Genomic DNA, 15080 nt, shown 5'->3' on the forward strand with positions numbered 1-15080 from the left:
TAATTTCCTGCCAAGGCTTTAATAGCATAAAGGTGGCAGCATGGTTTGTTTCTGCAATCCTGGAACTACTCCACTGAGTCGCAATGGCTTTACTAAGAAGCTGCTACCATAGGTCACTGAACTCATCTGGTCAGGTCTCCGTCTTCTCTCTCTGCTCACTTTCATAGTGGTGCTCATAGGAAAGGTGGGCGTTGGCATCTCCTCAAAAATGGTCCCCTCTTCTGCATTCACCTCCTACCTCTGCCTTCAAATGACTTTTTATTCCAGGCCAAAGCCCCCAAAGACGGCTGTGGAACACCTAGGCAAAATCTGCAATGAGCAGCAGTAAGCCGAATGGCTAAGAATAACTACCAAGCAAAAAGGTAGCTGTGACACATGTAAACTACCCATAAAAGCACAACATAGATCTTGCACCAGGAGCCCCGTGGTGCAGAGTGGTAAGCTGCAGTACTGCAACCCAACTTCTGCTCACTATCTGAGTTCGATCCTGCCTGAAGCCGGGTTCAAGTAGCCGGCTCAAGGTTGACTCAGCCTTCTATCCTTCCGAGGTCGGTAAAATGAGTACCCGGTTTCCTGGGGGGGTAAAGTGTAGATTACTGGGGAAGGCAATGGCAAACCACCCCATAACAAAAATCTGCCAAGAAAAGGTCATGATGCGACATCCCCCCATGGGTCAGTAATGATTCCGTGCTTGCACAGGGAACTACCTTTACCTAAATCTTGTACCAATACTGTGGAGATAAACCACAAGTAGCAATCCAAAGAGAACGGCAGCAAGACAATCTATCTTGAAATCTTTTTGTTGTTGTTCTGGGAAGTAAACTCTTGCCTAGGAATAGATACTGTGATTAAGAACTGGTATGTGCACATGGGGAAAAAGTTTCTCCTGAGGAACATCTGTGGTTCTCTCGCTCGCAGATACAAAAATCACATATCAGAAACCATTCCACAAATGATGTAAAACTGAATTATTCAAAAGGACATTTTACTGAGATAGGAGGGCTGTATTGTAGGGAGGGGGGGCTTCAGGTACTTCACTAATGACATGGGGACCATAGACTTCACAACTATGTTGCCTTGCATCTTATCTGTTGCTTTAAGTTTGTGCTCCTATGTACTACCTGTTGCTTTAAGTATGATCCTACTAAGTAGTTCTGTGTTGTCTAACGTCAGCCCTAGAATTGTTTATGCTCTGTTTCAGCCTCTCCCCAACTCTGTATTAGCTTCTCGCCAATGCTATGTCTGTAAGCATGCATTTAGTTACTCTATGGCATAGTTTATGGAAATGTCCTTGTTATTGACTGTACTAATCTCACACTATATAATCTGCCTTGAGACTGAGTGAGAAAGGTGGACCATAAATGACGACATCATCATCATCATCATCATCATCATCGCAAACAGCTATCCAATGTGAAAATGAACAGATGCATGGAACAGACATGGTGATTCTTACATAGCAGGAGAAAGCACTGAAGCAAACTGGAGTAACTTCCCCCCCATCTTTCAGTATAAGTTGTCCCTGCATTTTTAGAAGCTGTGTCTATTCCTGATGTGCAAGCAAGGTGAGCGGAGCAGTGCCCAAGTCCCATGCAAGCCAACCTCAGCTGGGAAAATATACTCCCTGTGGGAGTCCAGTGTGAACAACAGTCATGGCTCAACTTACTTCAGATTCACTCTGACAGCTACTCTGCTGCAGAGAGGATGGTAACAATCTATGATTTGTCAATTGGTGGGAACCGCCCCCCCCCCCCCGCACTGCCCAAAAAGATGCATTTTGTAAATCTGTCGGACAAAGACATTTTCTTTTAGAACAAGAGAGGACTTCCAACTCTGCCGTAGGCAGTAGAGAAAGTGTAAGTGATACAACAATAGTGCTACACACATTAACAGACTATATAACTTTATTTTTTTATTTTGTGTAAGCTAAGAGGAAATTTATACACTGAAATTTCAAAAAGACCTTGGGCATGCACATAAACCTTGTTAGAGGTTGTTCTACATAGCATTCTCTTTTTTCCATAGGAATTTCCCCAAACATTTACAACCCATAGTTTTACTGTACATACAGCCTAAACCATAGCAATCTATGATTATGTCAATTTACACTGTGCAAAATCAAACATAAAGAATAGTGGTACAACAAAAAGAACTAACAGGTATATTTCATTGTAAGACATTCAGATAGCTTTTGGTCCTTCCATTCCAAACCAAAACAGATTTAACACGTAGATCCCCAAAATCAAGTAATTAGGCAGTGCTCTATAACTTAACTGAAGAGGACAGTAAACCTTGTGAAAGGAAATGATAAACTCATAGTTCCAGAAGTCAGGAAGTTTTAAAAAAAAAACCCACCCCCACCCCAACAAAAAATGGGGGGGGGGCCTTATTAGATGGATCAAAAAGGGAAGGTGCAGCCTGCATCAAATGAAAACACTGAAAGACCCTAACTTTTTCGGCTCATTTAGGGAAAGTATTTTCATAAATGGGAAAAACAGAACTCCTGAAAAGAAAACATTTGAGGGGGAATTTCACAAAGAGCAGATACTGGAAGTGTGCATTTTTTAAAATATTTATAAAGTTTTGTAAGAAGGACGCCACCAGTGTATTCCACAAAGACGTAAATGTTTACACCCCAGCACAAAAAAAGGATAAATCTTCAAAAAAGATTCAACCCTCCCCAGTTATTTACACTTTTTCTTCTAATATAAATTTAGGGCTCCTGTATGTAAATAAATATACGTATCTATGTATACCGTTCTAGTGCTGCTTACCAACAAATCATCTGAACTTGAATTTTTCATGAAAGCAAAGATCACTTTGAGAGGACCCAGAAAAGGGGCAGGGGTCAATGGGAAAGGTCCGATTCCCTCCTCGCTTAGTCTACCTGGTCTTGGCAACTTGCTGAAGGCGTTAATGTGGCCGGGAACATCAACACCTTGGCATGCATGAAAGTTAAGTCAGGAAGGCTAGCAATCACCTGGGCGGCCTCTTCGCTGAGCCGTTCTTCCTTTTTGGGCTTTCTATCAAAACAAAGAGACAAAGAAGAGTCACTCCAGGCACCTAGAGAACAAGCCTGTCATGGGATATTTTGCTTCCAAACAATGAACGATCCCCTTCTACCAGCGCTGCTCCCTCATACGGCCACTTAGAGAGGAGCTTATCACCACCACTGCAATGAGAACACAGCTTCTCTCTCACGTGTGAAGTTTTGTGCAAACTTAATGGCCCTTTCAAGACCTGTTAGAATGTGCCATTCTTAGTACCACAGGTAAAACTCTTCAATAGAACAAAAACCCCATTGCGGGTATTATTTCACTTGCTTTATTTCATTTATATCCAACCTTTCTCTACGATGGGGACCCAAAGTGGCTTACGCCATTCTCTTCCATTTTTATCCTTACAAGAATCCTGCAAGGCAGGTAAGGCCCAAGGTCATCTAGCAAGAGCCAACGGTGGAGTGGGGCTCGGACATGGCGTCTGTTAAGAATCCAATCGCCTAAAGGCTAATGTTAGAGAACGTCTCCTAAGTGTTAGGAAAAGAAAGGTCACAGGACATACACACACGATCAACATGGAAATCTGGGAACCTGAAGGCAGAGAGAACCATGATGCTGTGGGAACAGTGCCTTCTGGGCCTCTGTCTTCGAAGCCCTTTCCTTCATGTACACACATTTGTCAAGAGCTCTGGAAACTTCAGGCTGCCTAAAAGGTTAACGGATAGCAGCCGCTGTAACCATACCCACATTATATCCTAAGCGGCACCTTCCACCAGCTTGTGTGTGTTATGAGCGGTCAAGTTGCTTCTGACTTACGGCTACCCTATAAATGAACTGATGCCCTCCAGCAAGTCCTACCATGAACTCAGGTCTTACAAACGGAAGGCTGCGGCTCTCCTTACGGAGCCAGTCCACTTCATGCTGGGCTTCCTTCCTCTTTTCCTACTGCCTCCATCTTTCCCTGTCCTTACTGTCTTTTCCAGGGAGTCCTGACTTTCCATGAGCCTCAGTTCCCCAGCTTAGTCATGTGGAAACTTAAGCTCTTTGTGGGTAGCAGGCAACAGAGAAGTTCCACATACAAGTGATCAAACAGAGTAAGAGAAAAGGTGCAGTTCCACTAAGGGCAGGGAGGGCCTGTGGCTCAGTGGTAGAGCATCTGCTTGTCGTGCAGAAGGTTCCAGGTTCAATCCCCGGCATCTCCATTTAAAGAGACCCGGCAGTAGGTGAAAGATCTCTGTCTGAGACCCTGGAGAGCTGCTGCTGGTCTGCGTGGACCAGGCTGGCCTGGATCTGATGCAGCTCCCAGAAGAACCTCTTGCACCCGAGGAAGGTGTCACTGTGAGCATAACAGATCTGTGGGATTCAACCCACTAGAAATAAGCCCAGGTTCAAGGGCAACCTCTCTACTAAGATCACACAAAAATGTTGGGGGGGGGGGATTGCAATTGCTTTTGCAATTGTTTCATGCAGTGTGCTTCAGTGGTGCCGCTTCTTTGCTTTGTTAAGATTTGAGAACTTCTAGGCAACAAAACATTGTAATAAAATTAGGCTATTTTTCAAAGTTATGTATTCATAGAGAAACAGAAACACTCATGTTTAAAGCACTGGTTTGTGTAGTGGTTAGAACGTAGGATCCTGGAGACCCAGGTTCGAATCCCCACTCTGCCATGGAAGCTTGCAGGGGGACCTTGGGCCAATCCCACTCTCTCATCCTAACCTACCTCACAGGTTTGTTGTGAGGATAAAATGGAAGCGAGAAGAACTGCCCAATACTCCCAACAGGAAAAGGTGAGTATGACAAGCAGAAGAAGGCTGCAGGTTTCCTTCACAGTCGCTTCTGAAATTAGCGCAACATTTTTGTCTCTGAAAGATGGGGCAGCCAGCTGTTGGAGGGTGAAATCTATAACCCAGTCACCATGACAGAGGCATGGATATCATTTATAAACAAGATCCCTAGGCAAGCGTATACTCAGCAAACACAAAAATCAACCCACCAAAATACCACATTTAAGCTGCTTTCACAATGGAAATGAAACATCCTATAAACAGCCATAAAGGATTTAGTGTCTCTTAAAAAACCCAACTCCTTGGGGCTTTTATGGATCCCTTACTAGTTAGGGGGCATTTGGCTAACCCACTCTTCTGTTTAAGCATTTGTTTTTGGACAGCAGCAATCTAGAGTCAAAGAGACTCCATGCTCAGAGTCAACTGCCACTGACAACAGGCATTTGCTTCTCATGTCATCTTGAGATTTCCCTCAAGATCCCAGAAATGCACTTTCTCAGCAGAAATTTAAGATCAACTTGACTTACATGTTGCCCACTTAAAACAGCTTTGTGCCTCATGCATGCTCAGCACACGTGAATCAAGAACCGATCTGTTGCAAAAAGTTAATGTTGTTTGCAATTGCTTGGAACTGAGTTTTTCCACAGACAAATAATCCATATCCAAACTGTGTCTACGAAAGTCTGCCTGATAGTCAGGCTAACTGAGCATTAAACGTTTGTGTTCGTTGTTTTAAAAACAAACACACACACACACATCTGAATAGCTGTTGGGGCATTTACAAAGCCAGAAATAACGCCACAAGATTAAGTTATCTACAAAAGTCTTTGTCAAGAAGCTTGAAAAATTATATAGCAAAAAGTTTACGCTACATCATTAACATTTTTACATGTCTCACCTTTTCAGGAACACATTTTTTAAAAGGTAAGGGCCTCATGAATTACCCCCTACAATGGCATACAGAAAAACACTGCTTAAATGTGAATATAACAGTTTGGTTCTTAAAGGTATGCTGAAGTATGGGAAAATATGAAAAAATCAGAACATAGGTTTTTTGTAGTTTTTTAAAAAATTTTGCACAAGACCTTTAAACAATTGATGGAGAAATTGGGAAATTTGAAAGTATGCTTTTGAGACAAGGTTTTACTCCCTCAAAATGTGCAGCACGAAAAAGTGTATGTAATCTCCAGGGTCAGAGTGTATCAATCACTGAATATCCTGTAGAAATATATCACACAAGTGGGGAACCCACAAGAACTTGCAGGGATCATTTTCCCCCATTTTCCCCCCTTTCCCTACATTATAGTGTAATGGTTAGAGGGTCAGACTAGATCCGGGTTCAAACCCCCACTCTGCCCTGAAAGCTCACTGGACGATCTTGACCTAACCTACCTCACGAAGAGGAGAGGCAAATGATGTAAGCTGCTTTGGGTCCCCATTGGAAAAAAAGGCAAGGCATAAGAGATGCAAATAAATATATTTCCTCTTTTCTCCTGGCAACCCCCATATCCTTTCCCCTTCTCTGCATCCTTCTCTCCTTCCCAATCACCGACTAACCGCTAAATCTTCAGCTTTATTATTTATTTACTTCATTCATATCCCGCCCTTCTCTCCAGTGAGGACACAAAGCTGCTTATATCAGTAGCAGCAAACAGCTCAAATGAGTTGTGTGGTGGCTGCTGCTGGTCCCAGATGAGTTGGGTGGCTTCAAGTTGACGCCATCGCTGCACCTTGCTGAGTTGTGCAAATTGCATGGTAGCAAATTTCCCAGTGGTTGCTGCTGGGCTTTACCTGAATGATTCCTTCCCCCTAGGGCAGGTGGGAGGGGAGCAGGGGTGGACTAGAAGGCCTAGAAAGGGTCCCACCCCTTCCTCCCCTGCCTTTCACTGATAGCCGCCAAGGTTTGAAGTGTGACAATATTGCTGTGGTTGCCCAGCCACCCCCACAATAGCCACAGAGATCTTAGAGGGCCTTCATTTCTTAAAGGTGAAGGCTCTGCTTCTATTATTTGGGGGGGGGGGTTAATCCCCAATGTATTTCCCCACAAATTTCCATTCCTCTCCAAACCTTGTGTCCCCCACTCCCATTTCTTTAACATTTCCAGACATTTTATGTCTAGTTGAGGCATGTGTGAAGCAAATCCCCAGAACTCCCGTGGGCTTAACCTTCAAGATAGACCCAGGAGACGTTTACCCAGATAGGCTCAGACATCCAGGAACAGGGCGTAGCGCTTCTGGGATCCATGTCCCCCTCCCATTTTGCTGTTATAGGCATATTCTACATGATTGAAAAATTATGTTTTTGAACCAACAAAGGATAGAAAAATGATATTGGATCCAAAAAAAAGAAAGGAAAAGGAGAAAGAGAAAGAGAAAGACCACGCACAACAGGGCTGCTCTGCCCCTTTCTACACCACCCTGCTACACCTCTTCAATTGCTAGGACTGTGGATGAGAAAGATTCTCTGGAATAGTACTGTAATGATTCCAAGTAAATGGGTGCATGTGTCTTTAAATGCTTGGTTTGAGCTAGGTGAAGAGTGGGGGTGAGAGAGGGATGAGTGAGTGATATGATTGGTTGATGACTGAGAGGGTGGGCGGAGTGAATGCAGTTTAGACTGACAGTGCAGGGAGAAAAGTTTTTAGTCAGAAGGAAGCAGGCTAGCTGTGTGCTGCCTGAGTACACTGAAGTATTTATGAGAGAAATATAACCTGTGTGGAACCTGAACTGAGCATGTTTGTGAAAGGACACTCAGTCAGGGAAAGAGAGGCCAGCTGTGGGCTGCCTGAGCAGGTGTAAGCATTTCTATGAGAGAAATATTGAGTTAGAGAAAGAGGCTGTGTGTGAAGCCTTAGAAGAGATCTTAATGACTTTTTTGCCTCTGTTTTCTCCCTGAAGAACTCAGGCACATCTAGAGATAGTAGAAAATGTGGCAGGACACCTGAGTGGCTAATTGACATTGACAGAGAGGTAGTGGAGAGGCATCTGGCTGCACTGGATGAATACAAATCCCCTGGGCCGGATGGGGTGCACCCAAGAGTGCTGAAAGAACTTTCCAGAGAACTTGCAGAACCCCTGTCCATCATCTTCAAGGCCTCCTAGAGGACTGGGGATGTGCCACAAGATTGGAGAAGAGCAAATGTTATCCCAATCTTTAAGAAAGAGAGGAAGGATGACCCGGGAAACTACAGGCCGGTCAGTCTGACTTCTGTTGCTGGGAAGATATTAGAGCAGATTTTAAAGGGATCAATCTGTAAGCATCTGAAGGACCGCTCAGTGATCCGGGGAAGTCAGCATGGTTTTGTTCCTAACAGATCTTGCCAGACCAACCTGGTTTCCTTCTTTGATTGACTGACCAGCTTACTGGATCGGGGGAACTCTGTTGACGTGATTTATCTGGATTTCAGTAAAGCTTTTGATAAGGTCCCCCATGACATTCTGATGGGCAAACTGGAAGACTGTGGAGTGGACTATAGGACAGTTCGGTGGATAGGGAACTGGTTGGAGGACCACACTCAAAGAGTGGCGGTCAATGGCGTTTCATCAGATTGGAGGGAGGTGTCCAGTGGGGTGCCGCAGGGCTCGGTTTTGGGCCCGGTACTTTTCAATATTTTTATCAATGATCTGGATGAAGGAGTGGAAGGGCTGCTCATTAAATTTGCTGATGATACCAAATTGGGAGGGGTAGCAAACACCCAAGAAGATAGAATTAAAATTCAACAAGACCTGAATACTCTGGAGAAATGGGCAGCTGTGAATAGGATGCAATTCAACAAAGACAAGTGCACAGTATTACATCTGGGCCACAAAAATGGGAAGCACAAATACTGGATGGGGGATACACTTCTGGGCAGTAGTCTATGTGAAAGGGATCTTGGGGTAAGAGTGGACTGTAAACTGAATATGAGCAGTCAGTGTGATGCAGTGGCAAAAAAGGCTAATTCAATCCTGGGTTGTATCAAAGGGGCCATAGCATCGAAATCGCAGGAGGTCATAGCCCCTCTCTATACTGCCTTGGTCAGGCCACACCTGGAGTATTGTGTGCAGTTCTGGAGGCCTCACTTCAAAAAGGATGTGGACAAAATCGAGAGGGTGCAGAGGAGAGCGACAAGAATGATCAGATGTCTGGAGACTGAGCCGTACGAGGAAAGGCTGAGGGCCTTGGGAATGTTTAGTTTGGAGAAGAGGAGGTTGAGGGGGGACATGATTGCTCTCTTTAAATATTTGAAAGGCTGTCATTTGGAGGAGGGCAAGGAGCTGTTCCAGTTGGCAGCAGAGGGTAGGACCCAAAGCAATGGGCTTAAATTACATGCACAAAGGTACTGGCTGGATATTAGGAAAAACTTTTTCACAGTCAGAGTAGTTCAAAAGTGGAATCAGCTGCCTAGGGAGGTGGTGAGCTCCCCCTCACTGGCAGTTTTCAAGAAGAGGCTGGATGAATACTTGTCAGAGATGCTTTAGGCAGATCCTGCACTGGGCAGGGGGTTGGACTAGATGGTCTGTATGGCCCCTTCCAACTCTATGAGGCTCCACGTAGGAGCCTGACGCTTAGACACGTTACCAAAGGGAAAACTTAAATAAAATATTTTGTAATATAATGTTCCTGGTGGCAGCAAACTACCCAGAGGGTGTTAAGGGAAAGATTAAAGGTAAAATCTACTCAAAGAAAGTAAAGGTCATAACAAGTATATAATGCAAGTGTGTGTGTGTGTGTGTGTGTGTGTGAGAGAGAGAGAGAGAGAGAGAGACAGACAGACAGACAGACAGACAGACAGACAGACAGAGAGTGAGTGAATTAACTCTCCCGGTACACAAGTACCTTCTGCTCATGTAAAGGGTACTTGGAATCCAAGTCACTGTTTTAAACAAACATGTAAACACTCTCTTACATGTATGGTGTTTAGCATTCCCGTTTTTAAAAAAGCACTACTACTAACATTTTACGCATGGAATGAAAATCGTGTTTCCATGGAAAAAACCCTCCAAACACCCTCCAATTTGTTCTTCTCATAAAGCCTTATTTTATTGTAATTACCGCCTTAACTTAGCAGTCTGTAACCTGTGGCTGTAGAGCCAAATATAACGAAGTCATTAAGTATATTAAAGATAGGTGGGGGTAGGTGGTATGCTATAATAAACAGCAAACGGGGGAAATGGCAGGCAAAGACTTTTATGGGACTAAAGGGCTTTTTAGAGACACTTCGCAGAAGGGGAAATAACAGAGGTGAGCAGTTGCCACTAATCCCAAGTGCAAGCCACGCACAGGTGTAATGCCAGTGCAGTAAAACGACGGCACAGGGTGCTTCTTCATATACTTATCACTTAGGGAGAGCACAACTTCCCTGATCCAGGAACTGACTCTTCACTCCACCCTCCTCCCTGCAGCACTTGTGGCTTAAAAGATAAACTTTCATTCAAAGTAAAACAAATTCTGAGCCAGGGATATGCCCAATGCTGGAAACTCATACAGAGCCCAGCTGTTGCGAAGTGACTCCACCCACACAGCTAGTCTCAGTGGAGAGTCCACAGAAGGTTCCTGCCCGCCCTGAAAACTTTCTCCAACAGCTGTTACAAGGGAAGGCCAGAGCAGGTCAAGCCTCAGACCCACCCCTCCCCTTCAGCTACTGCCCACGGGCAGCATCCATGTTCCCCACAAGCCGTGGCCAGGAAGCAGTTGTGTAATAGTCTTCGAAGGGCAGAGTCTCAAGACACTTCTCCCTGCCCATGACACTCCAAACAATTACTGTCTGCTGGGAATTTCAGTCTATTTCCTCAAATGCCTCTCCATGCACAACCAGTCCCCACACATACCTGTGCTACTTTACCCATATTTCTCCTGGCTTGGCTCATCTTCACACACTCACATTCTTGATTTTATCCTTCCAGGGGAAAAAAAAATCAAAATAATGCCCACTGTCAAATCTATCACATGCCCTGAAACCAAACTACTTCTGCCACGCTCTCAGACTGGGAAGCCATCGTCTGCATGTTAATAAAATGTATATCCTGTCCTTTCGACTTAAAAAGCACTTGGGGCAGTTTGCAAGGTAAAAAGGTATAACATAAAATAATGACAGTAATTCTGTGACTTGCTGTATAACATATCAGCACAACTAAACTGATCACAGCAAATTAAAATGCTTAATGAAACACACAGATTGCCCATCAAACCCAGCAGCATACAAATATTATTAAATGTCAAGTAAGGTAAATGTATATATATGAAACGACAATTACATCAACAAAATCTACATTTGGTAAAAAATAAGTGTTTTTAACACTGTCTTTTGGGGTAGTATTTGTGTTATTTTTGTACAACAGCAGCAAAGGCAAGTAATGTTTTGGTGAGAAAAGGCTGTTTTATGCTAAAAACGGAAGTTTAAAAACATTAAACTGTCAGAAAAGCGGAATACGCTTGATTTTTAATTTTTTGTGCCTGGAAACAGCCAAACAGCCAAGCTAAGATTAATTCAAGTAGCTGATCACTGAGGCTTAGCACTCCCCCTAGTGGCAAACTGTTAGAACGATGTAACAGAGACTTGTTGCTTCACGCACTATAGAATATTCAAGCTAGTGAGAAAAAATTCTGAAAACTTTCAGCAATTTTCTTGTAACAGCTTTACATCTGTACCACTAATTCCAGAAACAACCTCCTGCAGTAGCATGGACAACGAGCAAGCATAACTTGGGCTGCATTGCATTTGCGCTGCCTAAAACAAAAATATCTGCAAACTGAATTGCAACATCAGCTATGTTCGTCTGCTGCAACAAATGGAAAGAGGAGTCTTGTAAGTGTCTTAAAGATTAACAGAATAAGAGCCCATATTTTGTGGGCTCCAACTCATGAAAGCTTCTATTTCAATTCTCATTAAATTCAAAGGCAAGGAATAGGGCCATCATGAATAGAGAATGAAACTGCTGAAAATGGGACAGCAGCTGGAGAATGTAAGAACCGCAACGTTTGTACACTAGAAATATTGTCGTTTCAGAGTTTGTGCCCTCACACAGAAACGGTATCCTTTGTGGGAAATGCAGAGATCTGAACATTTTGGGGACGTTTATGACTGATTAGCAGCCTTGGGCATGAGCCGGTGAGCTCTCAGCAGGGATCCTCGACGTGGCACCTGCCAACGTGTTTCCCGGTTCTCACAGATGCCTTCCTCAAAGCATTTGTTCCCCAGGGCAGAGCGGCAGTCCCAATTTTCCTCTACCTCACTGGAGATGGAAGAGCTTCAGAAGGGAGCAGGAGGCATCAGTTTTGTGTCAGCAGGGAGCCCCAAGTCCAAAATGACTAACTCCCTCAGAGGACACTTGGCTTGGAACCTCCCAACATCCTGTGACTGACCCAAGCACCCAACTGGAGCCCGTTCTGTGGTTGGGCTGCACCCCTACGGCAGGCATTTTGGGGTGATTCCAACTGCCTGTTCTCAACATTCCAATAGTGTCAACAGACCCAAATCAGGAGCAGCCCACTGATTGGTTCAGATGGTCCCAAATAAGAAAAGCAGCACAGAGGCAGCAACTCGTTTCAGCCCAACTGCAGCGTCCAATGCAGAAGATTTATTCTGACATTCACTGTGGTGTAGTGGTTGGAATGTTGGGCTAGGATCTCGGAGAGGCCAGGGCTGAAACTCCCACTGCGCCATGGATGCCTGCTGGGTGGACTTTGGTCAGTCACAGACTCTTAATCTAACCTACTTCACAGGACTGATGGGAGGACTAAAAGGAGGAGAGGAGAACTGTAAGCTGCTTTGGATTCCCATCTGGGGCGGAAGGCTGGATGTAAATGAAGTAAACAAACAAATAAAACGCACAGACCCAGTGAAAAGACTGAACAATCTGAGGATCTTCAGACTACACAAACCAAAGAGCTTTGGTTCTGCAGGTGAGAGTTTTGTAATGTAGTCTTCATAGTAGCAACATGAGCATGTTATCACTAGGGCACTTGTAGACTTCAACCTTTCCCAAAATGACAAGGCTTTCAAATGGGTCGTGGATTTACCTGGCTGATGTGCTTGCTTTCTCTACCGTGGACATGAGCTTTGCAAATGCATCAGTCACTTTATTGGTCACATTGGTTGCTTCCAGCTTGGATGTTGTCAATTCGTACAGCTCTGGATCCACACCTTATAGCACAAAATTAAAATCAGTGACGGACAGATACAATCATGGCAGCCCAGCTCAGAAAGCCACTTTTCTATCTTCTGTAAACATCTGAACTACCGAGACTTCCAATTGTAAACGTGACAGAATTGGAACACAAGTTATCCAACAAGGAGCAAAACATTAAATTTTTAACCAATTTGAAACATTGTGTTCTACTGACACCATAGAGCACAATGGTTTCTAAATGTTACAGTATGATTTCAGCATTATACAGAATAGCATATATTTCCATTCTATTGGCTCCAAAGTACGAGGGGTATTTGAAGCCCTGTTTTTCACGTTCTATTAAGTTGCAGTTATTAAAGAAATTTCAGAACCCAAGAAAATGCTCCAAAATTAAAAGAAGATTTTGAGAAAGGTAACATAGTACAAGTTGAATAAAATGGAGAAAGAGAGGAAAATGATGCAAGCTGCTTTGGGCCTTCATTGGGAACAAAGGCGGGATACACATGAAATAAAAGAAAAAATAAAAAAGTGTATTTTTTTTAAAAAACAGGCATTAGAATTGTTTTATCATTATGATGAGGATGTTTGTACTGCTCTGATTTAATACATGTGCATCATATTATACCTAAAAGCACACATACTTGTCCTTTGATAGGACTGAACAAGATACCCTTTGGTTAAGCCAAAGAAGTAAGACAGTATTTGCATCCCATCGCTTTTATGAGCTTGAAGGGCGGTCTGTGTTCAAACATAAATACACACTGAGGGCACCATGCATTTTAACTAGTGTTTGTCAGATGTTTACAGAAACTTTAAAAACGGCCAACACAATCTTTCCAATCAACCACATAGAGAAGAAATGGACTATAAAGTAATAAACCTTAAGAAAGCTTCTGAAATCCCATTAAGGTATACCAACTCGTAAAGCTGCATTTCAGTAAATAATCACAGTAGACCTTTTGATATTTAAAAAGGATTATAAGGATGCTGCTGCAATTAATATCTTTATGACATTTGTTAATTACAGCCTTAACTTTTTAGCTGAAGGTGATTACCTTAGCTTACTGAGTTTCTGCTGGACATGTTTAGCGACTGACTTTGCTATTAAGCTAAATTTTACTCAAAGGTGATTGCAAATATTTCAGCATAACAACAATATTGGTAATAATTTATGTGTCACATATTGATACTATAAAATGGGCATATTTTAAAACCTTAATGAGATTGAATGGATTTAGCCACCAACTTTAGCCCAAAGCTCCTAGCGTATGCACGCATACACACTGTTACACAAAACCCACATACAGGGCTGCAGGTTAGAAGCAAATGACTTTCCAAGAAACAAGCTGGAAAAAACTGTAAGCAATGGTCACATCTGTGACTTTGACAATGAATTTGCTAATGAAGACCTAGAGTGGTGGTGAAGGTTCTTCATAGTCATCATTTCAGATAAACGCTTCAGAAACAGGGTTAAATCATTTCAGTAGATGCCAAAAGTGTCTGATAACAATTACCATCACTGCAGAAATTAAACTGAATGGGTGGATTTACAATTAGCATCATAGCAAGTATGACATTCTATGCAACTCTACAAGCTTCTCTAGTTTTGAATTCCAGCAGATACTCATATGTGAGTAACTTGAAAATTACTTCCAACCCCAAATTCAGGGACGAGACTGCCTTAATTTAAATCGTAAGTCAATGAAGCAAAAAAAACCCCTTCTTGCACACAACTGCAGGATTCTCCCCCTTAAAGATAAAGTGACCATGAATAGAATGATCAGCAGAGTACAAAGTCTGGTTTCTCTCTCAAGCATGGCACATGCACCAGGTCTGACTGCAGGAACCACACCAAGCTATTATTTGGAAAAGGAGACCTGTGTGTGCGCGCTCCAGGTATCTATCTCACCCTTTCTGCTTAGTCAAGGTATGTAAAGCTATATGCGGACAGGGGAGGCATGCACGTATTTTCTGTTGCCTGCAATGATCTATTACACAGCGGACGGAAGAACTTGACTCTTACCCCCCATGCAGGTAATTGTGCATAGCATGGGAGGACTGTGCCCCAAGCACTTTCAAGAACTCTCCCACTAAATTCAAAAGGTTACAAGGGGCCACCTAATCACATGTCTCAGTTTCTACATTTACTGTCAGACTCTCTGACCTCTCTACCATTTGACCTTTA

General features: G+C 43.3%; 1 protein-coding gene and 1 non-coding gene across 4 annotated transcripts in view; one reads left to right on the plus strand and one right to left on the minus strand.

Moving 5' to 3' along the window:
• Positions 1-1886: 1886 nt before the first annotated feature.
• The window catches only part of AFTPH (aftiphilin), a 55360-nt gene continuing 42166 nt past the window's right edge, over positions 1887-15080 (minus strand). For all 3 annotated transcript variants that reach the window (XM_054977417.1, XM_054977426.1, XM_054977408.1), the window contains 2 exons: positions 12786-12909; positions 1887-3023 (listed from right to left, as the gene is read on the minus strand). In XM_054977417.1, coding sequence (XP_054833392.1) covers positions 2879-3023; positions 12786-12909 — 269 coding nt within the window. In that variant the 3' untranslated portion in view covers positions 1887-2878. The remainder of the gene's footprint in view (positions 3024-12785; positions 12910-15080) is intronic.
• TRNAD-GUC (transfer RNA aspartic acid (anticodon GUC)) lies at positions 4127-4201 on the plus strand. Its single transcript has one exon. It is a non-coding gene; the product is annotated as a tRNA-Asp (tRNA).

This window comes from Eublepharis macularius, chromosome 1, assembly GCF_028583425.1.
Source record: "Eublepharis macularius isolate TG4126 chromosome 1, MPM_Emac_v1.0, whole genome shotgun sequence".
Classification (NCBI taxonomy): domain Eukaryota; kingdom Metazoa; phylum Chordata; class Lepidosauria; order Squamata; family Eublepharidae; genus Eublepharis; species Eublepharis macularius.